Below are 25,134 nucleotides of genomic sequence, written 5' to 3'. Positions count from 1 at the left end.
GAAGGCTTGTTGGAAATGTGGACATGTGGGCTCTACCCACACCCACTAAAGCAAATCATCCAGGGGGTGAGGCTCAGATATCTTTTCCAAAAGCAGCCCAATGATAACCAGGCGTGGGGTTTGGAAACCAGAGTACCAGTTCCTCATCCTCTTGGAGACAGGCTGAAGTGCCTCCTGCCTGAGGGAATTGGATTCCAGTCACTTCCTGGAGCACATTAAACCCCACCTCCAGCCCCAGCAGGCCACCCAACTCTGAGTCCTCCAGAGAGCAGCCAGCTCCACCCTCCCTACCTCGGTTACCTGTCAGACCTGAGCTAGCAGCAGGTGTAGCTGGAGGAGAGCAGGGTGGCTCTGGAAAGCAGGCAGGGCTTCCAGCTGAGAGCTGCTCTGCCTGGCCATGCACTGGGTGCTCTGGCCAAGGTGGCTGGCAGGCAAGGGGCTGCCCCTCCTGGGGGCAGTGCTGCTGCAGAAGAGAGAGAAGAGGGGACCTCAGTGGAGGCAATGGCGGGTAAAGTACATGGTCTTCCTTGGGAATTGTGTAGGAGCCCTGGGATCACAGTCCCCTGTGAGGACAGAGGCCAGCAGGGAATTGGGTTCTGATCTGGGCCAGGACCAATTTACTCTAGCCAACCTGGCAGAACGTAAAGAGGTTGGCCAAGATCTTGGCTTTTAGATATAATCCTCACCTCACCTCGATCAGGAATGGAGGGTGAGGTCATGTGATACTTCAGCTGTTGGCTCTGCCCAGAATGTACCAGCCTGGCTGTAGAGTGCCCCAGGGGAAAGGAGGAGGGTGCTTGCTGGGATTTTGAGGGGATAGCCCCACTTCTAGGAGGCTGCAGGCTGCTGTTACCTCTCTTGGACCCAGTTGTTATCTCTTTAACGACTCGTCCAGACCAGTACAAGCTGGGCGACGCCTGGTTTCCCTTCACCTGCTGCCTCCTAGGAGGTGTGGCTTTCATCAGTGAGCTCCTGAGCTAGCAGGTGGGGTCTATCATGACTTTCTCTACGAATCTTTAATCTCCCTTCTAATCTCTAATGTCCTAGGGACATCACCCTGGCTTGCACTCAGGCTCCCAAGCTATAGCAGCAGCACGAAAAAGTGAGGGGAGCTGCCAGTTGGTGCATCACAAACATAATTAGTAACAGTGGCTACATATATTAAGCACTAATACCAGGCACTCTACACAACTTCTCATTTAAAAATCACCACACCCCTATGGGATTGTAAAACCCCATTTATAGATGGGGAGAATGAAGCACAGGGGAAATCAAGTAATTTGCCCAAGGCCATTCAGCTAGTACATAGTGGAGTTTAGATTTGAACCCAGCCTGAACGATTCCAAGGTCCAGGCTCATCCCCGACATGCTGAAGTCCCAACGGCTGGGCCCTGCCAAGGCCTCTCAGTTCCCAAGCACAGCAACATCTGTGAGCCTGGGCCAGGCTGTTGTTCTGTGAGGGGACAAGGGAAGCCTGAGCTGGGCACCACCACGGGAAGAACAGGCCCGGCTCTTCCTGGGACTGAGTTCCAGAGTTCTCTGTTTCAGCGGGAAACCCACCCATACTTTGACCTCCAGGTGAAGGTGCTGAGGGCCAGAAATATCCAGGGCACAGATCTGCGTGAGTGACCCCCAATTTCACCCTTCTTCCCCTTCCTTTCCCCGGGGCCTCCCCAGAGTGCAGCAAGGGCTGTCTGGAAATGTGTGTGTGTGTTTGAGTGAGGCAGAGGGGCTAATGCTGACCATGAAGGAGTCCTCCCTGGTGAGGGAGCCCCAGGGCAGGCAGGGAGGGGCTGGAGGGGAGACATGTACAGACCTTGGACTCCTCCTTGATTGAGTCTAGCAAGTGGAGCAGAGCCAGCCTGGATGAGCATGTGAAGCCAACTGTTGCCACAAATCAAGGTCTGTTCTCCAGCAGCTTACCACACCAGTGCTTGTCACGGAAGGGGACTTTGTTGCCTGAATCATGCCCTTTCAGGGGCAGTGGTCTGTGCAGCCATGTGGTCTTTTCAACTGGCCACTGCAGGATTGAATGGGAGGTGTATGGGCTGAATGGGAGGTATAAGTGGTCTAGATGGAGTTAAGGACATTGGCTCTCCCCACATCTCCTTGCCCCGCACAAGTAGCCTCCTTCCCCCCACCCCCAGCTCCTTCCCCTCCTGCCCCAGCCTTCCCCAGGCAACCTTTACAGCAATAGGAGCTAAAGGCTGAGGACCCCTCTCCAATCCCACCTGCAGTGTCCAAAGCCGATTGCTATGTGCAACTGTGCCTGCCCACTGCGTCCTCCAGTCCCACCCGGACAAGGATGATAGCCAACTGCAGTGACCCCGAATGGAACGAGACCTTCCACTACCAGATTCATGGTGCTATGAAAGTGAGGGCCAGAAAAGGGCAGTGGAGAGGAGAGGGCTACTTCCTGCCCTCCTGCCCTGTCTCAGGCTCCCACCTCTTACCCACCATTCCCAGAACGTTCTGGAGCTCACCCTGTATGATAAGGACATCCTGGATAGTGACCAGCTCTCCCTGTTACTGTTTGACCTGAGGAGCCTCAAGCCTGGCCAACCCCACAGACATACCTTCCAACTCAAGCACCAGGTGAGCCACCCTACCTGTGGCAGCAATGAACTGAACTCAAGGAAAGGTCTGGCACAGGGCACTGAGGTGAGGGCTCCTGGGCAGCACAGGCCAGGCCTCCAATACAGACCCTCCTCTATCCTACACTACTAACCCTCCAAAGATTTCCCTCAATATTTCTTCCCTGAGTGCCAAAATGTGAGCTGAGGGCAGAGTGCTTTGTCTGTCTTGGTCACTGCTGAACCCTCCGTATCTGCCCAGCAGACAGTCTTGAATGCATGAAGCTCCTCATGAAGATGATACTACTTACCCCTCCTGTGCCCAAGGAAGCCCCAACAACAGTCACCTCTTGTAATCCCTGTTGCTGAGCCGGGTAGGGGGCAGGGACAATCTCTGATGCTTTCAGAGCTCTTTGAAAATGAATGCTTCCTTGCTTCATTCATGTAGGATTCACAAGAGCTGCAGGTGGAATTCATTCTGGAGAACAGGTAAGTCTGGGTGGAGCCTAGCTTTAGTCATATTATTATAGTAACAGTCATCTCAAGGGGAGCTAGATGTCCCATGAGCTCCTCATCTTTTGCAGCCAAGTGCCTGCATCTGAAGTCATCACCAATGGGGTCCTGGTGGTGAGTAGGGAAGGTGGGTTAGGGCTGTCCAGGGCTGGGGGGGAAGTACAGATTCCACAATTGAGACTGTCATGTCCCCTTGCCTCTGAAGGACACTCAGGCCTTCCTGAGAGGGGAAATGTGCTAGGGAGGCATCTCCAGGGACCAGGGGCAAGAAGCTACCTCAAGTCGGAAGCACCAGATAGGAAGCCAACCTTCCTATCTTGTGCACTGGGGCCCCTGGTTGCTGGGACTGCTGGAGGCACCACTTTCAGCGGCCTTTTCCTCCTTCCCTTTCCAAGGCCTGGGAGGAGGGCTCCCACAGAACTCCTACCCACAAGGCACAGGCCCTGGCAAAGTTGTTAGCTGGGCCCTGCCCCAGATAACCCCTCATTCCACCCTGGTCTGTGAACAGTGGGTTCCCACAGGCCTCTGCTTTCCTCAGGCTGCCCCCTGTCTGAGAATCCAGGGCACCCTCGGGGAAGGTGGCACAGCTCCACATCGAGAGTATGGTGAGTCTGGTCCACGACCTTGGGTCTTGCCTTCTCTCCTGGGGGCTGAGGCCTCAGACATCAATAAGGTGGGTCTGAGGCAGAAAGTTCTTCAATGTTTCACCACTCACAGCTGACCAAGGATGGGACGGATTGCCTCTGAGAGTAGTGATTTCCTATCCCTGGAAGTGTTCAAGCATGAGGGTTGTACCAGTCCAACTACCGCTCCACAAAAAGCAGCCCTAAATCTCAGTGGCAGACAACAGGAAGCATTTATTTAGCTCACAAGTCGGATGGTCAGCTGGCATGTGGTTGATCTAGGCTGGGCTTGGTAGGAGTGAGCTGGCTTCATGCCATGTGGCCCTAATTCACCTTCTATGACCAGGGGACTGATCATGTTCTTAAGGTATCAGCCAGAGGCACAGCAGCAGGCCAAAATGAGCAGGTGGTCTTAAGCCTTTGGTCACATCACAGCCACTAACTGCCATTTTGCTCTCCAAGACAAGTCACAAGGCTGACCCTAAAGCTGGGGGGCAGCAATATAGTTGGCCTCTCTGCAGGAGGAACTGAAGTCACATGGCAACATGTGGAAATTTCAGAAGTGGAAGTGGAAGAACCAGGGCATGTCTGGTTCCAGTTAGGCCACTGATGTAGTGTGTTGCAGAGGGTAGCCGCTCAAGATCAGGGACAGGGGGCAGGAGGTGGGGTGGTGAACGTCCAGATGCAGCAGCAGAGCAGAGGCTGTGGGACAGCTAAGGTCCCCTCTGACGCTGAGAGTCTGAGCCCACAGGATGAGGGAGTCCTCATAACGCCTGGCACTCACTGTGAACCAGGCAACTGTGCTCAACATTCCATGTGTCTTTTATCTTTAATTCTCATAACAACCCCATAAAATGCACCTATTATCCTCATAATTTATGAAACCTTGGCTCAAACAAGAAACTTGCTTAAGGCAGTCTGCGGCCCCCTCTGTCTGTCATGCACATTCCTCTCTAGGGTTTTGCCTCCTTCCCAGAAAGCTGCTCAGAGCAATGTGGGCTCACAGGCCTCCCTCTGCCTCCTTCTAGCCTGGCTCTCCCCTGCTTTTCGAAGCCTCTACCCACCCACTTCCTCTCATCTTCTCTGCACACCCTCTGTTCTTCCAAGGTCTTACACTTTGGAAATAAAGGGCAGGACAACTTGCTATCTATTGTCTTCTCCCTGGCCACAAACCTTCCCCAAGGTGATGAGCACAGAGCTTGAATGGAGGCAAGAGATGGGGGAACTACCAGTGGAAGACTGGTAATTAATATAACAATGTGTGACAATTATAACATTATAATTATTATAGAATTATATTTTATATACTTAATATAATCTCAAAATCATCAGCCCCATAAACTCTGAGCAAGGAGCCCTCTCCCTTCCTGCTCTTCCCGTTCCCCAGGCATTGTGTTTCCTAGCCCTCTCCCCGCGTTCCCAAGTCTGACCAGGGCAGGTTAAAGGACCCGAGTGTCCTTCATGATGCCTTTGCTATGGGTCACAGAGCCAGAGAGTGAGCAGGGTGGTAATTTGGCATTTCCAAGGGGAAAGACAGGGGAATTGCCATTCAGGGTGCTACCATTACATGCCACACACGCACTCCATTCTCACCCCCTCACCTGGGCCCTCTGCTCCCAGGCTCTAGGCAGATTTGGCTGACAGTGCCTGGGGCCTACGAGAAACCACAGCTCTTACCCCTGCAATGCCCCAAAGAGGGAGGCCTCCCAGCCACCTTCACCTTTCACATGAACCCAGTGATCAGCTCCAGGCTGGATGTGGAGCTGGAGGAGGAGCTTACAGTCCTGCAGGTGAGTGAGGCCCAAGTCTGAGAAGGTGTGGCTGGTAGAATCAGTCCAGCCTAGAGGGGCGTCCCAGGGCCACCACGGAGGCATGTTTTCCTTCACCATGGAAGGTTCCTTGGGTGTGTTTTCTTCTCTGCAGAGCGGCCCAAGTGCTGAACTAGAGACCCAGACCAGCAAGCTGGGCCAGGGGGGTATCCTGCTATCTTCTTTGACCTTAGGCCAGGAGGAACAGCGCTCCGTGGCCCTGGGGGAGGTAAGACTCTCTCTGGGTGCCTGAGGAACCCCTGCCTGCTCTGTGACCACCAAAAGAGGGCTGGGGAGGGGCCTGAAAGGAAAGTCAAGGGGCCTGAGAGGGAAGGGGTCATAATCAGCCCAGCCTGGAGTTCAGCCATGGTGTCCATATCTGGGCCAGAGCTACCAGAGCAACAGGGCCTGCAGGTGGGAGGATCCCACTCAAGATACTCAGGGACTGGGCTGTTTCTCTTTCAGGACCAGGAGGTGGTTCTGAATATGAAGGCAGAAATAAGGTGAGGAAGGCTGACTTCAGAGGAAGGCTCTTGGGCTACCCAGGAAGTGTAGGCGGCCTCTTCTGCCTACTTGACTAAGCCTGGATGGTGGAGGGCATGTCTGGTTCCAGTGAGGCCATTCTAAGGGGTTCCATGGAATGTGGGTCTACTACTGTGAAAAATGGGCTGGGTCTGAGGCTCTCCTCCGGTGAAGAGTCACCCAGTACCTCACCCCTACCCCACCTGAGGCAGCTCTGGAGACCTTGACCTGCGCCTTGGCTTTGGCCTGTGTGACGGCGAATGGGAGTTTCTGGACAAGAGGAAGCAGATCGTGTCCAAGGCTTTGCAGCAAGCACTGGGTTTGAGCCAGGCTCCAGACAGCAGCCAGGTATGAAATGGAGGAGTTGGAGCCCAGGGTCACCAGGACCAAGTCCAGCCTCTTTCTTTGAGAGGACTGTGTGGCCAAGTCAGGACAGGAAGCCTTGAGGAGGGGGGAGGAACAGAGGAGGAAGGGGCAGGCCTGTTTGCCAGAGCTGATAGGCAAAATCAGGAGAGTCAGGACCCTGTGTGTAAGGAGGGATGAACAGCCCTGGCCAAAGGAGGTGTCTTAGTCCCCTTGGGCTGCTGTAACAGAACACCACAGACTGGTTGGCTTAGACAACAAACATTCATTTTCTCACCTGGAGTCTGAAAGTTCAAGAGTAAGATGCCATCAGGGTTGGTTTCTGGTGAGGCTTCTCTTCCTGACTTGTGGACAGCCACCTTCTGGCTGTGCCCCCACATGGCTCCTCCTCTGTGCCTGTAAGAGAGGGTAAGGGGAATGTCTCTCTTCCTCTTCTTACAAGGACACCAATACCGTTAGATAAAGGCCCCACTGTTATGACCTTCCATAACCTATATAACCACCTTACCGGCCCTTTCTACAAATGTCGTCTCACTGGGACTTCAACATGTGAATTTGCAGGAGCACAGTTCAGTCAGTCACAGTAGACAAAGGGATCTGGAGGTGGAGGGTCCATGGGAGCCTGGGGCGGGAGGGCAGGTGGAAAGGCAGTACCAAGGGAGAGAGCGATGGTAAATCAGGAGCAAGTTGGTGGCTTCCTCCTCGCTGCAGGTGTGCTCGGGAACTGGGGTCAATTCCCCGTGCTGACTGGGTGAGCAAGCTCAGACCGTTCATTTGGTAATGCTTGCTCTCTGCCAGGTTTCCACTCCAGAGGTGGGAGGTAAAGAGGACGTAGACCTGGCTTTTAGGGAGCTCTGTCTCCTTCAACACTCCGAAGGGGCTGTGCCCTTGCTGAGCACTGGCCAGGGAGCATTTCTTTCAAGACAGAAGAAAGGAGGGCAGAGAAAGGAACCAAAAGTTGGGGTAGAATGAGCTAAAGCTTCATGGAAAAATTGAAGAGCCAAAAAGCTTCTAGTCTGATCCCAGCAGGCACCTCTGATACTGAAGAGACATCTGGGCACCTCTCATGTCTGGGGCAGGTCTAGGCTGCTTGGTGGTCTTTGCCACTTTACCCAGTGGTTCTTAACTGGGGGACGGGGGCATTTTACCCCCAGGCATTTGTCAATGTCTAGAGACATACTTTATTGTAGGGGCAGGGAAGAGGGCCGCTACTGGCTTCTACTAGGGAAAGCCCTGGAATGCTACTGAACATCCTACAACATACAGGACAGCTCCTCATGACGAAAAATGACCCAGTCCAAAATTATCAACAGTTCCAAGACTAAGAAACCCTGCTTTAATGGTTTTGAGTGAAATCCAGTATGCCTTCCAGTTACACACTTTCCTGGTTAAGAGTCATCTCTGGGGTCATATTGCTTCAGTTTCATAACCACCACTTACCACCCGTGTGATTGAGAGCACATTATCCAACCTTCCTGTGCCTCAGGTTCCTAATCTGTAAAATGGGGATCCCACTGGGGTGCTGTGAGGATTCAGTGAGACAATACATATAAGGCTCTTAGGTCAATGTCGTTATGATCGCTTTCTGCTCAGGTGCCTGTGGTAGCTGTGCTGGGTTCGGGAGGTGGAACCCGAGCCATGTCTTCCCTATATGGCAGCCTGGCAGGGCTGCAGGAACTTGGCCTCCTGGACACTGTGACCTACCTGAGTGGGGTCTCTGGTTCTACCTGGTAAGTGAGGTGGGGACAGGGCCCAGAGTAAAGGAGAGCCCTGAAGGGGCAGGAATGTGAATGGTGGGTTCCCTGAAGGGATGCTGGGTTCCTGCCTCCAAGGGGGTTAGGAGAGGCAGGAAGGCAGTGAGTTCCCAGGCCTCCTTGAGTGGGCGGTGCAGGGCAGTGGGGACAAGGGATGGAGAGGTGGGGCACTCGCAGACCCTTGCATCCCTCTCTCCCCTTGCTGTGCTCCCTGCACCACTGCCCCTAATTCTCTCTCTGCCCAGGTGCATCTCCACACTCTACAAAGACCCAGCCTGGTCCCAGGTGTCCTTGCAGGGCCCCATCGAGCGTGCTCAGGCTCGAGTCTGCAGCAGTAAGATGGGGGCGATGTCCACAGAGCGCCTACAATACTATGTTCAGGAACTGGGGAGTCTGGAAAGCAGTGGCCGCAGTGTTTCCCTCATAGACCTCTGGGGTCTCCTCATTGAATATTTCCTATACCAGGAGGTGAGAGAAGAACAGATAATAAATAAATCTGGCTCCTTTCCACTGCTGCCCCACCAGCATTTACTTCTGCCTTAGTTACTAAGATTTGCAAAACTATCCCTTAGGTCTGAGCTCGCTGAGGACAAGAGGTAAGAACCCAGGGAGGGCTGACAGGGCTTCATCTTTCCTGGCCCTGAACTCCTAGGAAAGGAGAGCCTGGTCTGCCATTCTCAGATCTGTCTGTATTTTAGAATCACCTACACAGCTTTTCAAAAACACTTGGGCCTGGGCCCCAATTCTGCATACTGACTTGGGCTGATCTGGGTTTAGGCCCTAGCACACCTGTGTTTTGAGAGCATTCCAAGTGGTTCAGACCTGCAGCCTAGATGAATGCCACTCCCGCCCACTGACCAAGCTGCCCTGCAGCTCCTAGAGCTATGTGCCCAGCACAAGTCAGGAGATGAGAAGAGTCAGAGCTGAGGGAGGTTCTCAGCCCTGGGGACCTGGCCCCCTGGTGTGGTTCTCAGTTGTGGATGTATATCACAAGTAGTTTCTCACAAAAAGGATTCATGTTTTTGAATGATTTATCTTTTTTTTTTTTTAAGATTTTATTTATTTATTCACGAGAGACACAGAGAGAGAAGCAGAGATACAGGCAGAAGGAGAAACAGGCTCCCCGCAGGAAGCCCGATGTGAGACTTGATCCTGGGACTCCGGGATCGCACCCTGAGCTGAAGGCAGACACTCAACTGCTGAGCCACCCAGGCATCCCATTGAATGATTTGTCTTTTAAAGAAAGTAAACTGGATTTTCAGTTTTTCCTTTAACAAATGTCCACTGATTCCCCTGGGCTCTAATCTGCTTTCTTCAACAGGAAAGAAGTAAGGAGAGGAGTCCCAGTGTCCCCGGAATTGCACAAAACTCACAGTGGCCTTACCTGTGCTGCTTAAAGGCCCTTAGCTGTCTCTAGAGTACTGGCCTTGGCAGCTGCAGCCTCTGGTGGGCACGCCATCCCCTGCAGGGTATCAGGCCATGGGGCCATCCCCATGGGGTAAGGGGATTCCCCCAAAAGCCAAATACCTCCCTTCATGCCCACTAGGAAAACCCCGCCAGACTGTCTGACCAGCAAGAGGCCATCAGCCAGGGCCAGAACCCTTACCCTATCTATGCCAGCATTAATGTCCGCACCAACATCAACGGGGAAGACTTTGCAGGTGCCTCGGTGTGGATGTGGGGACCTGGGAAACAGGTGGAGGTGGTGGTTGGTGGGAGGGTGTGAGAGGCCAGTGCTAGTAATGTACAGACGGGAGCCTTGGAGCACAATGGTGTTGCTGCCTCCTGCTCTCGGCAAGTCTGATTCCTGCTCAGGCACTCAGGTGTGAGGGGAACCCTGGTATCCTGGTAGAAAGGCCCTGGTAACATTCCCCTTTACTCTGGTCCCCCAGAGTGGTGTGAGTTCACCCCCCATGAGGTCGGCTTGCCCAAGTATGGTGCTTATGTTCCCACTGAGCTCTTTGGCTCTGAGTTCTTCATGGGGCATCTGCTGCAGCCCCGGCCTGAGCCCCGGATCTGCTACCTGCAAGGTGAGTCTGGGCTGGAGGGCTGGGGACAGGGCAGGGACTGGGCCAGGACCTGAGATGGGCTGGAGTTGTGAGGGCCCAGGACCTTGCCTTTCTCCTTAGGTATGTGGGGCAGTGCCTTTGCAGCCAGCGTGGATGAGATCTTCCTGAAGACTGCTGGCTCAGGCCTCAGCTTCCTAGATGGGCACAGATGGAAAGTAAACATCACAGGTGAGGGTAGACACCCTGACCTCCCCAGACCCTCTTTTCCGGCACCAGTGCCATGGCTGAGGCACGAAGGATGAGGGAGGGGGTGGTGAAGGACTTGGCTGTCCCACTGGGTTCAGAGAAGTCCTGAGAAAATGACTTCTAGCTTAGGGTCTCTAGATGCCCAGAAGTCTGCAGAGGCAGTGTGGCTGGGGCCTGGAGGAAAGCCCATGTCAGAGAAGCCAGTGGGAGTTGTGAGTGCTCTGTGGTAAGGCCTATAGCTTCAAACTCTCTGCTTGGGTTCCAATTATGTCAACTCAGCCCAGGACCATGGGGCATCTCATGCTTATCTGTCCACACACCTCAGGGCTCCTCTTCACACTGCTCCTTACGTGGCCTATGTATGAGCTCCCTGCTGCACAGAATACCTTTATCCACCTATCTTTTCTGGATAACTTCTGCTCAGCTTTTAAGATTTAGCTCAGACATCATTTTGTCAGGGACCTTCTCTATTCTCCTTCATCCCTCCGGGCTGATCAAGGGTCTTACCACCAAAGTCTCATAGGACTATGTACACACTCCACCACTGTCCTTACCTCAGGGCATCATTATGATTTATGATCTCTTTATGTGGCTCTCCCCCAAGTAGGCCGGGGTCCTATTCACCTTCCATCTCCGTTCAAGCCTAGCATGGTGTCTGGCATGCAGTACTCCTCAGTGGGTATTTGATGGATGAAATTCTATTCAGAAGTTGTATATACAACTTTTTTTCAAGAGGAGAAAATAAATTATCACTTTACAAATATAGTGCCATAGGCAACTTTCAAAATATAGATAAGCTGAAAGAAAAGGTCATTTAAGGGATGCCTAGGTGGCTCAGTGGTTGAGCATCTGCCTTTGACTCAGGTCATGATCCCGGAGTCCTGGGGTCGAATCTCGCGTTAGGCTCCCTAGGGACTTCTCCCTCTGCTTATGTCTCTGACTCTCTGTCTTTCATGAATAAATAAATAAAATCTTGGAAGGAAGGAAGGAAGGAAGGAAGGAAGGAAGGAAGGAAGGAAGGAAGGAGGGAGGGAGGGAGGGAGGGAGGGAGGGAGGGAGGAAGGAAGGAAGGAAGAAAGAAAGAAGAAGAAAGAAAGAAAGAAAGAAAGGAAAGAAAGAAAGGAAAGAAAGAAAGAAAGAAAGAGAAAGAAAGAAAGAAAGAAAGAAAGAAAGAAAAGAAGAAAAGAAAAGAAAAGAAAAGAAAAGAAAAGAAAAGAAAAGAAAAGAAAGAAGAAAGAAATCATTTAAAAGAGGTTCTGAGAAGTAGTGGTCTGAGGCTTGGGAGCCAGGGGGAAGGAGAGATGAATGTGGGGAGGAAATAGAGGGGGTGCCCTGAGTCATAAAGGCCACTGGACAAAGGAAGGACTTCTCACTGTATTTCACCCCTCCCACCCCCACTAGATGACTGCCAGAAGCTCCAGCTACATGACCCCACACAGCTGCGAACCAGGCTCTTCACCCCCCAGGGCCCCTTCTCCCAGGCTGTGCTGGACATATTCACCTCCCGCTTTACCTCTGCAGAGAACTTTAATTTCACCAGGGGCCTCTGCCTACACAAAGACTATGTAGCTGGCCAGGAGTTCGTGGCCTGGAAAGGTGGGTGCTGCTCTGGGTGGGGCTCACTGGGGCCAGTGCTGCCTTTTCTCCTGGGGGCTGGGCTGTGGGCTCCTACCACCCAGGGGCTGAGAGGGAAGGACTGGGATGTCTGCCAGAAGGCAGGGCCAGGGGTTGGGGTAGGAGACTCTGCTGCCCTCAGAACAAGGGGAGGAGAGATCTCTACAGAGAGGGATGTTCCGTTCCCAATGGGAAGAGAAGAGCAAGCATTTGTCCCTGCTGCAGCTACGCACCCTGACGCCTTCCCCAACCAGCTCACTCCCATGAGGGATCGCCTGTGCCTGGTGGATGGGGGCTTTGCCATCAACTCTCCATTCCCCCTGAACCTGCTGCCCCAGAGAGCAGTGGACCTCATTCTGTCCTTTGACTACTCCCTGGAGGCCCCTTTTGAGGTAAGGTGTACAGTGGGGATGAAGTGAGGATCTCTGTTGAGGTGGCCTAGCTGGGGATTTGGGGATGGTGCTTCATGGAGGACCAGGCTTCTAATCTTCAGGCAGGTGCCTTGTGAAGATTTTTAGTGGCACTGGACTCCCCAACTGGAGGAAGGGGGTTGCTGAGGTTATGGGATGGAGTGGGGGCTGGGAGAAGAGGCCAAAGATGGTCATCAGGAGTCTTCCATCCTGGTGAAGAGAAGGCTCCTGTACCGGCCCCTGCCTATGTCTGATAGCATTCTTTGCTCCCATCTGGATCTGGATCTACTGTCCCTTAGTTACTGTAGTAACAACAGAGCCATGAGGTCCCCCAAAGAGTGTCTCGAGACAGCTCCCTCATGTCCTGTGGGGTAGTGGACAGGTTCTACCATCTGGATGAGGGTTCTGGTTGTGCTGCTGGGCCAGCCCTTCTCTCTTATCCTCCTTAACTTCCGGGGTCCAACAAGAGCCTGGGATTAGATGATGGATAAAGCCTCTTCCCATGTGACCTTCTGTAATCATTCCATGTCCACTGAAATCAGCCCCTACTCGGAAGCATGGAGGCATCAGAGAAGGGAACCAGTGGGTGGTTATGGGAAGAATCACCATGAGAATGCTGGCAATTGTCGTTAATCTGGCTGATAGGGTTTTCCACATTTTTATTTTATAAATAAAGCAACTGGCTCAGAAAGATGATGTCACTTGCCTGTAGTCACTCAGCTAGTAGAGGGGCTGTGTGACCGCAGGTGGTAGGATGCAGGGTCAGAAGCTGGCCTCCTTGCCCAGGTCTTACAGATGACAGAGAAGTACTGCCTGGACCGAGGCATCCCCTTCCCAAGGATTGAGGTGCTCCCTGAGGACTTGGAGGAACCCCGTGAGTGCTACCTGTTTGCCAAGGCCGAGGACCCCCGCTCACCCATTGTGCTGCACTTCCCCCTTGTCAACCGTACCTTCCGCACACACCTGGCCCCAGGTAAGGGGAGACCCTGGACCAGGGTCTGGCTCACGCAGCCCAGAGATGGCGGTAGGGTGCTTTTCTGGGAGTGGGCTTCCTGGACAGCATACCAAAGCGTGCCTCCTGGAGGGCCCAAGCTGGCCATTGGTACCCTCTTCTGGGGCCCCAGCATTCACACTGGCCCAGTTCCTCCTGATGGTCAAGAGAGCTAAAATGTGGGTCCAACCAGATGTCCTAGGGCAAGGGGGAGCTTCTGGGCTGGCTCCTACCCCCAGAGTGCCCCAGCTTGGTCTCTTCTCCACTTCTCATCCACAGGTGTGGAGCGACAAACAGCTGAGGAGATAGCCTGTGGGGACTTTGTCCTGAACGGGTCAGACACTCCCTATGGCATGATGAACTTCACCTATGAGCCTGAGGAGTTTGAGCGGCTGGTGGCTCTGAGTAGATACAATGTTCTGAACAACGCGGAGACCATGAGGCATGCCCTCCGGCTGGCTCTGGAACAGCAACAGGCTAGGGACAGGGCCAGAGGCCGACCAGGCTGGAGTCGTAGGACTGTGAGAGAGGGGAGCCATCGTGGGCTCCAGACCAGGGATTGAGAGAGGAGGAATGATAGATGCTGTGGGGCTCCTGCTTCCCACATTACAGAGACCTGCTTTAGGTCCTCTACTCCCCAGAAAGTTCCTGCAGAATGGCAGCTTGGCTTTGGGGCTGGACCCTTCTTTGTGTTTCTGGGAGATGATGGGGCAGCAGGCCTCTCTAGGGCTCCTGGGGATGGGGGCCAGAGGTGACAGTGCTCATTTTACATTGGAGTGTAGAGGGGATCAGAGGACAATCTAGCCCCAGGGCCTGCCCCAAACCCAGAAGGATCTTAGAAGACCCAGATCTTCAAACCCTCACCAGACGGAGAGCTGTGAGAACTGAGGGACAGGTTCCTCTCCTTAAGCTGAGACCAAAAGCAAAGATTCATCCATCTAATCCACACTTTTCTGGCTAGGATCCCAGATGCAGTGCTCAATGCTATCAGAATAAAGGGGGATCTTGGGGGTTCCCAGTTTGGATCACTACCTTCATCCTTCAGCCTGCTGACTCTCATTGGCCTCTGGCCTCCTCTGTCTCCCTCACTGCTCACCACCCTTCTCTGCTTAGCCTCCTGAAGGCTGTGGGATGGTACTCTCATCCTGGCAGAGCTCCAGTTGATGGGTGTGCTCCTGTCTGCCTATTACTAATGCATCACTCTTTAAACTCAGGCCACACTCTCGTCATGTGTACAGCTGCCATCTCTTGCAAATAGCCTTGCCATTCCCAGAAGCTTAATGGGTGTGTCTAGAAGGTGTATCTGTTTATCAGGGAGCATAGTAAATGTGTGCCTGCAAGTGTGTGCATGTTCCTAGTGAGGGTGGGGCTGGTGAGCACCTGTCTGTTGGCAGGGATGGGCATTGGTAGAGGGTACCTGGCTGGCAACCCAGAGGCCTGGGTTCCTGGCTCTTTCACAGATACATGCTAAGATCTGGACAACCTGGCCCTCTCTCTCCCTGGTTTTCATCCACCCTGACCAGCTGAGACCCTCTGAATAGCTGGAGCCTCTCCAGCATGGGCAGATTTTAAGTCTGTGGAGAGGAGATCCACCCTGACTGGGGAGGAGATCCACCCTGACTGGGTGTCATCTAGGAGCCCTCAAGCCCTAGGCCTCCATAGCTGCTTCATCCCACCCTATACGGAGCTGTCTGGGTCCCTTCAGTGGCCCGGGTGCCATCCTCTCTTGAACACTCGCTTCTACTACCATCTCCTCCAGAGTGCTATCCTGGGCTGCAGCTTTCCCCCTCCTTCCTGTCTCTGATCAAAGCCACAATGGCTCTTCCAGTCAGGGATTCCTTTAGAGGAAATCTCACTTGTCCCAACTCTGAGAAGAAAACCCTCATTCTAGCTCCCAACTGGAAGAAGGTCCTAGCTTGTGCCCCCAGCCTGGCCTGGCCTGGGACCCCCAGGCCTCCAGTTGGATGAGAGCGGAGAGGACTGAAGGAGCCAGGGCCCAGAAGGGCCAGTGATTTTGACTGGCATGGGGTGGGAGAGAGTTTGGTTCTCTCCTGCCTCCTCACCATTGCTGTCCATCATAGACCATCATCCCTGTCTTGGCTCAGCAATGAGAGGTTTCCCTTGGCGTAGCCCCAGGCTGGCTCCTGAGCTCCCGCTATGGTCACTGTCATCATCACCCCTGCTGTGATGATGTCATCAGTAACTTATTAAGACCTCCACAGAGTTCACAACTTAGAACTTTGTAGAGTTCTTAGAACTTGGAACTCAGAGAGTTCTGAGTTCTTAGATCTTTGTGGAGCTCAAAACTTAGAATCTTCAGTCATTCTGTCTTTAATGCCTCAAATAGCCATAGGGTGTCTCTGGCTTCCTGAGGGTAGAAATTTCTGTTTTGTTCGCTGCTGTATTTTCAGCGTTTAGAGCAATGGCTAGCAGATAGTAGATGCTCAGTAAAAATTTGGCAAATAAATGAATGGGATCCTACATTCTAGAGAAGTGGATCATTACCCACCAGCCATGAAAAGATGTGCAACACTGTATTCCAGTGGTTCTTAATCCATTTGCTCCTTTTAAAAAATCTGATAAAAGCCATAGATCTTCTCCCAAGAAAAATGCATGTACATATGCAAAATTGCATACAACAAGGTTTCTGTTTTACTATGTGATCACCACCCCAGGGGGTAGGGGACTGGTGTTTGCCCTCCCAGGCCAGCAAGTTTTATGCAGGAAGCAAACACCTGGGCTTGTGCAGAGTTGGGAGTTACCTTGATTCATACAGAAGTGTAGGAAATGCCACCTTGGCTCAGATCAGGTTCGGGAAGATGTAATGAGACAAGGGTGGAGGGCTAGGATAGGGACGCTGGTCCAATTCTCTAGCCAAGAAATTGGTCAGGGGTGAGCTCAGTTAGAGCATGAGGAACCATCACCAGGATTGAATCTGGGAGCCAACCAGAGTGAGGAGTGGGGGGTCAAAGATGACCTGGCCAGTTTGGCTCCTGCTCCTAGGTCAGGAGGGATCTAGTCTATTTCTAATGTATTTCTGCCCCATTTCTAACCCTGGCCCAAGATGGCCAGAAAGATGTTGCAAGGTTCCAAGGGTGACCAGGCTGAAGGGATTTGACCACAATAACACAGCTACAGGCTTGATTCATTCTGAGGCTGGGCAGAAACACAGGAGCAGGGATGTCATTCCTTAACTTGTTAGACCCCTTCATCAGGTAAAGGAAGAAAATGATGGCCACCAAGCCTGCATGTATGATTGCACAGGTTGTATACTACACAATTCCAGGGGCTGCCATTCACAGGAAGTGACAATGTGAACTTTCCTGGTGCAGTTGTACCACATGGCAGCCCTGGGGTCACGGTCTTAGCTCAAGGTGCATGAGAACAGACACATTCAAATATTAGGTCTCTTGGCTTCTTCAGATATATCTCTGGGCATTCACAAAAGTCTCCTGCAGAAAAAAGAAAGAGGTGCAGGGCAGATGTGGGGTTGGGGAAAGGGAAAAAAGGAAGGAAGGGAGAAGGAAGCAAAAGAGAGAGAAAGAAGAAAGAAGCATTTTCTTCTTTCGTTGGCTGGCACAGCACTAGGAGGGGGGCCTCCCGTATTGGCAGGTGGCTGTTGGCAGAGGTGCCCCCACCTTCTCCAGAGCTCAGTCCCTGCAGCTGATTTCCTCATTGCTACTCCATTCTTTTGTTGAGAGTTTAAATGAAAGCCCCCTCATTTCAGATGGAGTCATTCTTGGAAAGGAGAAAAGGAGGATTACCTGCATTGCTCTGCATGCACCTATTTTCCCCTCAGTACCCACTCTATGGCAATTGAAAAGCCACAGGAACACAAAACAGGGCAGGGAGTCCAGGACTTCCCCATGCAAGAGAGAGAGAGTCTACACTGGGGCTGTCCTGCAAATCAGGGAGGCTGGTCACCAGAGTTCAGGGGTGGAAATTAAATTTTTTCTATTAGGACAAGTGAGGCACAAGAAATATTAAGCAAGTAAGAGTCCACACATATTTTTTAATATTTTATTTATTTATTTGACAGATAGATAGAGCCAGAGAGCACAAGCATGGGGAACGGCAGAGGGAGAGGAGAAGCAGACTCCCCACTGAGCCCGAAATCCAATGCAGTGCTCCATCCCAGGACCCTGGGATCATGGACTAAGCCGAAGGCAGATGCTCAACCAACTGAACCACACAGGAGCCCTGAACTCACACATATTAAAAAACTTTTATTTTATAGGGGCACCTGGTACCACCTAAGCCTCCTGTTTCTTGCTTTCTGATTCAATTCTCTTTCCTCCACTATCCCCCTCTGCTAGTATGAAAGTTCTATTTTCTATGTTTAGAATAATATAGTGCACCTCTTCTAAGTAGTAAATGTATAAGATTAAGTGTACAGTTCGGAGCACCTGGATGCCTCAGTCAGTTGAGTGGCTGACTCTTGATTTCGGCTTTGGGTCATGATCTCAGGGTTGTGAGATGGAACTCTGTCAGGCTCCACACTTAGCAGGAGGTCTGCTTGAGATTCTCTCCCTCTCCTCTCTCCCTCCTCCTCTCCACCCCCTTGCATGCATGCTCTCTCTCTCTCTCAAATCTTTTTTTTAAAAAAGATTAAGTGTACTCAATGACTTTTAGCAAATTTACATACACATGTAACCATCACTATAATTAAGATATGGAGCATTTCCATGACCCCAAAATGTTCTCTTGAGTTTCATCCTTTTTTTTTTTTTTTTTTTGAGTTTCATCCTAATCAATCTCCAACCCTTGGTCCCAGTGCCTACTGATATGCTTTTTGTCATTATAGACCAGCTGTGTCCTTTCCAGAGTTTTATATAAATGGAATTATATAGTGTGTAGTCTTTGGGGTCTGGCTTCTTCCACTCAACATAGTGCTTTTGAGATGCACCAATGCTGTTGTGCGTACTAGTAGTAGTTCATTTATTTTTATTACTAAGTAGGAATTTTGTGGATATACCACAGGTTGTTTATCCATTCACTTGCTGATGGAAATTTGGATTATTTCCAATTTGGGGCTCTTACTAAGCTTTTAAACTTAAACTTTTATTTTTTAAAAGCGCTTTTAAAAAACCAGTCTCCATTTTCTCTCCTCAAATAGGACAAGAACCTGAGCATGCTAACACATTTTCTACATTTCTGTCCTACATCTGGCTCCCCACCCACCAAACCTTCCACAAATCACCTTGGAGCTCTTGCCTGAATTTTATTTACAGTGTTTTAAAAACTTCAAAATAGTTGGGGCGCCTGGACAGGTCTGTGGATTAAGCGTCTGGCTCTTGGTTTCAGCTCAGGTCATGATCTCAGGGTCCTCCAGGATTGAGTCCTGAACTGGGCTCTGCAATCAGTGGGGAGTCTGCTTCTTCCTCTTCCCCTAACCTCTGCCCCCCCACTTGGGTACTTTCTCTCCCTCTCAAATAAATAAATAAATCTTAAAAAACACTTCAAAATAGAAATATTTATTTCAACTTTACAATATATTTTATTGACTTATTCACTTATTGCTTCTTATAACTCCTTCCTTTTGGGTTTATTTTTATTTCTGTTGATTTCAAAACTGAATAGGTATTTAATGGAGGGTGTATAGGTAGTAAACTTTCTGAGTTCTTATAAATCTGGAATTATCTTTTCTTGACCTGACTTATGAATAATAGTCTGGATGGATATAAAACTCTTGACTCAAACTTAGTTTTACTCATATTTTAATGCTTTCTTGATTTGATATCACTGATGGGCAATCTGATGTCAGTCTAATTCTCACTCCACTGTAGGTAATTTGTCTTTAACTTTTAGGGCTTCCTCTTTGACTTTCAAAACCATCCCTATGATTTTTCTGACCTTAAAAAAATACCAGTGAATCTTTCAATTCCTGGCTTCACATCTTTTTGAAGCTCTAAGAAATTGTCTACCAATTTTATCAAAAACACTACTCTTCTTCATTCTCTCTTTCTGGAATTCCTTTCAAACTCAAACTGATTTGAGTCTCTATATCCTTCAACTTTTACATATCCTGTCTTTTCATTTGTGCTGTTTTGGGGAGATTTTCTTTGCATGCTTCTCAATTGAGAATACAATGTTCCTCTGTATCCAATCTGCTCCTTATCCATCTGTTGGGGATTTTTAACTTTCGACTATCACATTTTTCCATTTAAATTCTCTAATAGGATCTTCAAAACTACCTGTTTTCACTGTATTGATGTGCTCCTTTAACTCAGATGGTGTTAACATTTGAATTTTTAAACATTTTCCTGAATGTTTTGTGAACTTTTTCCTTGAGATAAGTTCTTTGTTGCCCCTCCTTCATAGACTTTGCCTGTGTTATATGTTTGATAATTCTTGGGTGTAATCTCATCTCTGAGAGGGTTCTATACACGCTCTAGGCTGTGATGGCTCCTGCTCATCATTTGCTGTGCAATTGGCAATGGTGGCCTCCAGGTGGCAGTTTGGGACTAGGAGAGGAGTGGGATGGAGGGCCGGGAGCCCTGCTGCAGCCCCTGGGGGCCCTGCAGCCAAGGCAAGCATGGTGCCCCATACTGCTAAGGCTCTGATTTGCCCTCTTTTTAGGGTTTCTGATTCTTAAACAGCTACCTTTCTTGTTTTGAATCATGGCTTCTGAATGTATTAATCTGTTTATATCTTTTCCATTGTTAATCTTTTTTTTTTAAGATTTTATTTATTTATTTGACAGAGAGGAAGAGAAAGGGCACAAGCAGGCACACATAGGCACAAGCAGGCACAAGCAGGGGAGCAGCAGATAGAGGGAGAGGGAGAAGTAGACTCCCCACAGAGCCGGGAACCCAATGTGGGGCTTGATCCCAGGACTCCAGGATCATGACCTGAGCCCAAGGCAGATGCTTAACTGACTGAGCCACCCAGGTGTCCCTTTTCCACTGTTAATCTGATGGATTTGGTGCTGGTGGTAAGTAAAATATTACCAAGGAGAATTTCCAATTTTACTTTCCAACACTAAAAAAAATTAATGATTTTTAATTACACAGTAAATTTTATGAATTTGTCTTTTTTTTAAGATTTTATTTTTTTAATTTATTCATGAGAGACACAGATAGAGAGAGAGAGAGAGAGAGAGGCAGAGACATAGGTAGAGAGAGAAGCAGGCTCCATGCAGGGAGCCCAATATGGGACTTGATCCTGGGACTCCAGGATCACACCCTGGGCCAAAGGCAAGCGCTAAACCACTGAGCCACCCAGGCGTCCCCATGAATTTGTCTTTTAAAGAAACAATTTAGGTTAAATTAACTGTTGCATATCTTAAGTAATGAAGAAATTTTAGATATTATTATTATTATTACATAAAATTGTATTTTATTAATAATATCTGAGGTGTTTTTTTTTATCACCAAATGCACCATCAATCTGAACTAATAGTCTCTCTTCTGAAGGATCCATTGGATCTGACACATTCAAGGGTAAGGAGCCTCTTGGTGTGAGAGCAACCAGCCTCCCTAGGGCTCTCCGAGGCCGCTTGCAGGGCACTGTGAGGGTGAGACGAATCAGTGTGTGACATGCTGTGACTGTGGCCAGCACACTGTGTGTCCTCAGTACATGCTCGGTACTCCTACACAGGGTGCTGAGTGCTCTGAGCTGCCAGGAGTGGCCTCTTGGCCAGTCCTAAGTGATTCGGTCCTCACAGCTCCCCAGACACTGCCAGGTACATATGAGCAGTCTAGCTCAGACCTGGGCTTGTTGCTGCCACTCTCCTGGGGAGTGGGGGGCTGGTTATGCTGGGCAGAGTGACTAAACTTCTGGTCCAAACCCTCCCCTGGGCCGGGGGGAAACATCGGCGATGTTTCACAGGACTTGCTCCTTGTGAATTTGCCTCATTTCCTTCCCTCCTCCCAGCCTGGGAGAAGGTGTTGCACTTACATGTGTCCCCGTGTGCACATGTATGTACTTAATCTTTTTTTTTTAGTAGTTGTACTACTAGAGGTACTAGAGGTTCTTGGTGGTGCTGGTTGACCTCCAAGATGTGAGGAAAAAGCCCTTGGCATGGGAGCCACCCAGAGGGTGGAGTTCCAGTCTCACAAATCCCTGTCGTGCTGAGCTGGGAACATCGCAGCCACCACCCAGGGAACAGGTATCTGTCAGATGGGCTTGGGGCAGAGTCAGAGCCAGGGCTGGAAGGTCAGGCAGGGTGAGCCAGCAGGCCAGGGCAGGGCCTCCTAGCCGCTGGCTGCTATTCTCCAATATTCCAGAATGGAGACACGGAGCCCCTCAGCCTTCTAGGCGGCTGGGAGGGCCTGGGCGCTTGGGGCCCTCTCAGCCATTCTCCTCTGGCTCCCTATGGACTTGTCCATTTACTCTGGTGTACCGGGTTGGTGGCAGTGCTGAACAGGAGGGCCACAGATGGAAGGACTGGGGGTTACGGACCCAAAGGACCACCTGGGCTTCCTCTGTCATAATATCCTTGAATTACCTGCTGGGATCAATAGCTGAGGCCATAACCTTTACACAGGCTCCCTTCCCTGCCCTCATCGGGCTGGCAAGGGGCTCCCACGTGCACCAGATAATTTCATTCTCAGTAGAAGCCCTAGTAGACCTCTCTCCTGATCTGTGCTTTCTTCTTCTGAGCAAGAACTACTGCAGACTGGCTGCCTTCTCAAGTCTTCTGGTGTCCCATATGTTGGCCTGCATGTGGCCAGGGCCACTACCCTGAGGTTCCTTGCCCCAGTCCCAGACTGTGTCTGGCTTCTGGAGCCCTGACTTTGGAATCTAGGCCTGACCTGGGTCTAGACAAACAGCTTCCAATTGAAACTCCCAGAGAAGCTTGCTCGTGGAGTCAGGCTGACCCTCGGGAAATCAAGAAATCAAGAATGAGAGGTAGCTTGAGGTCCCACGGTCAGAGATCTCCTTTCTTTGAGGGACAATATGGCCAGGGGCTTGCCACCACAGCCTATATCAGCCTGAAGTTCTGGTGTTTCACAAAGAACATGGTCCACTAGCAAGTAGACATGCCCTCTCTGGTCTGGAGACATAAGTGTGGAAATCACCAAAACCAAGAGACCTAAAGGAATGGTTAAGTGAGTGAATATAGACAGAGGGGGAAAAAAGCAGTTTAAGAGCAGAGCCACGGGGACTCCAATATGCAGATGTCAGGAAGGCAAGAAACAGCTGTAGTAACTGAAGGGGAGCAGCAGGTGAGGTAGGAGAGATACTGGGTTAGTGAGGGGTCCAGGAAGTGAGGAGAGTACACTCGAAGTGGGAGAGGATCACTGATGGCATCACATGCTGCTGAAAGGCCGGGGAGAGTGAGGACCCATTGTTGGATCAGCTTCGTGGGCTCACCAGAGCCTCACCAAGCAGTTTGGCAGAACACTAGGAGAGAAACCTGACAGGTTCAGGGAAGAATGGGAGGAGAGGGATTGGTGACAGTATGGATACATTTTTTGAGGACCTAAGCTATCAAGAAAAACAAAGAAATGAGGAAATAGCTAAAGGGATGAGCTATGCAAGCAGCAAGAGAGTTTTTGTTTTGACAATGAAAGATTACTGTGTGTTTTGACAATGAAAGAGTCACTGATGGGTATTATCCAACAGGAGAAAAACTGATGATGCAAGAAGAGAATGGAAACTTTCTGGACCAGTGTCCTTGAGTAGGGGAGTGGGAATGGAACCTAGTAAACAAGCAGGTGATTGGTCTTACTAGATGGATGATTGGCCTCCAGTTATGGAAGGGAAAGCTGGGACACCACATGGCTACAGATGGTGGGTGGTGGGAGCTTAGGAAAGTTTTTTTCTAAATTTCTTCTATTTCTCAATGAAATAGGGATTGAGGTCATTGGCTGAAAGCTTGGAGGAGGTTTTGGAGGCTTATGGATAGAGGAGAAAGTATGATCAAATGGTTTGAGTGGGAGAGAGAAGGGACTAGAACATGGGCTAGGCTTGTAGGCAGCACAAGAACCCACTTGAGGCTCATGGTCATGGAGTTAAAGTGAGACATTTGGCTGTGTGAGTGCAAGTAGTCCAAAGGTCAGATTCCACCAGGACTGGATGTTGTCAAGTGGGTATAATGTAGCAAGCAATGGGCAAACAGGTAGAGAGTGGATGTCAGTGAATGATTATAAAGATGGAACATAGAACTGATGACTTTTATTGTTCCAGGAAAAAGGGAAATTAAACAGCAATTGCTCCTTTGAATTCTCAGGGGGGACCAGTCCCCAAGTATTTCCAGTTTCACACAGAAAGCCCAGCCTATGCTCAACCTGGAAGCCTCCTCTTACCAACTAAGTGGGGTTTCTGTGACTTGTTCCTTACCTCCTTCTCTCCCCACTGAGGTCAATGTCCAGGGCAACCAAGAAAACATTTTCAATTCTCCTCACACTGTTCTTTTTCCTATATGATGTCCAAAGGGAAAGATGTTGACAACTGGTCACCTGTGTGGCCACAGCACATGCTGCAGACCTGAGGCCTCCCTGACACAATGGGCTGTCGGGGGTGAGTGCAGAAGGAGGCCCCCAGAAACCCTGAAGGCCACACTCTGCCATACAAAGGTTCGGAAGTTTAACCCAATCTACACTGAGCAAAGCCATGCATGTCCCTGGGCTAGCATTCCCAGTTGTCCTAGGCCTGGGCCACCTCTGCAGCTGCTCACAATGCCCAGGACCTGCATCCTGGCTAAAACCCTCCCTTACGTCCGCAGCTGGTTTGAGAGGAGCTGGCAATAAAGTCTTCCTCCGGCCTGTGTAGAATATTGGTCAATGAAACAATATTCACAGGAGTGATTCTCGTGTCTGCGCAGGACAGATTGAAGCACAGGCCTGAGAGTCAGCCCAGGGCGTGGGAGCAGCAAGAGTCAGGGATTGCCTGGCCCCAGAGGCCACTCAAGCACAGAATGTCACTGGGCCTGGGGCATCACAGCATGTCCTGAGGGCACTCACTTCCCTCTTACCATTCATGGTCATCACATGGCCATGGCTGCCCTCACCCCAGGAGAGGTGGTTTTGGTTTTGTTTTTCCACACAGTCTGGTTTACTGGCTCATCATACACTCACACACCAGATATGTACACAAACATAAATATTCCAATGTACAAATTTACACAGGACTCACAGATCACCTTCTCGTCTCTTTCCCCCAGCACCCCCCAACCTGTGCCCTATCTGTCCAGGCTCCATTTTAGGACGAAGGCTTGCAGGGAGCTGGCAGTAGAAGGTAGGAATCTGGAGGAGGGAGAGGTCCTGCTCCCCTCTCCTCACAGGTACCTCTAAAGGGTCCTGTCCCTTTTTAGTGACACCATAGGGCACTTGGATGATATGTATGTCTCCTGCACATGCTTCCACTAAAACAGACAAATAAAAAAATAAAAGGGAAAACCAAAGAGGGTCTTTTCCACATAAGGCACAGGACAAAATTAATCCCATTTACACATTCAAGGCAAAAATGAGTGTTTTCCTGGCTTTGGTTTGTTTCTTTTGCTATCACATGTCTATAGATTATAGGGACTCAAGCACATTACTCATGACAGAAAATTCCACTGTTGTATAAAATAAATTGTTAATTGTAACTTTTATTCTTATACAATTTGCAGAATAGAGTTGAAATGATTGCTATAGGTTTTAATGTTGATAAGAAGAACTGGACTATAATACAACTGAAATGCAGTGGTGACCTGAGCAAGGAGTTTAAAAATGAAGTCACAGACATGATTTTTCTATACATTTTCTTGTTTGAAGAAA

General features: G+C 50.3%; 1 protein-coding gene and 1 long non-coding RNA gene across 2 annotated transcripts; one reads left to right on the top strand and one right to left on the bottom strand.

The window, feature by feature from the left end:
- Window positions 1-296: 296 nt before the first annotated feature.
- PLA2G4F (phospholipase A2 group IVF) lies at window positions 297-20,693 on the top strand. The gene is made up of 20 exons (XM_072808715.1): window positions 297-508; window positions 1,549-1,621; window positions 2,238-2,374; window positions 2,467-2,595; window positions 3,022-3,062; window positions 3,158-3,200; window positions 3,625-3,691; window positions 5,330-5,499; window positions 5,633-5,746; window positions 5,983-6,020; window positions 6,252-6,387; window positions 7,996-8,132; window positions 8,402-8,624; window positions 9,703-9,817; window positions 10,049-10,186; window positions 10,286-10,393; window positions 11,813-12,007; window positions 12,251-12,417; window positions 13,222-13,408; window positions 13,706-20,693. Exons 1-20 carry the CDS (start codon window positions 398-400, stop codon window positions 13,987-13,989), a joined length of 2,613 nt encoding a protein of 870 aa, XP_072664816.1. The 5' UTR covers window positions 297-397; the 3' UTR covers window positions 13,990-20,693.
- On the bottom strand, window positions 9,150-15,619 carry LOC140622921 (uncharacterized). The gene is made up of 3 exons (XR_012022578.1): window positions 15,490-15,619; window positions 10,966-11,132; window positions 9,150-10,359 (listed from the first exon to the last, which is right to left on the bottom strand). It is a non-coding gene; the product is annotated as an uncharacterized lncRNA (long non-coding RNA).
- Window positions 20,694-25,134: the final 4,441 nt, after the last annotated feature.

Source organism: Canis lupus, chromosome 32 (genome assembly GCF_048164855.1).
Source record: "Canis lupus baileyi chromosome 32, mCanLup2.hap1, whole genome shotgun sequence".
Taxonomy (NCBI): domain Eukaryota; kingdom Metazoa; phylum Chordata; class Mammalia; order Carnivora; family Canidae; genus Canis; species Canis lupus.
The sequence above is the reverse complement of the archived record's forward strand: the minus strand, read 5'-3'. Positions and strand labels throughout refer to the sequence as shown.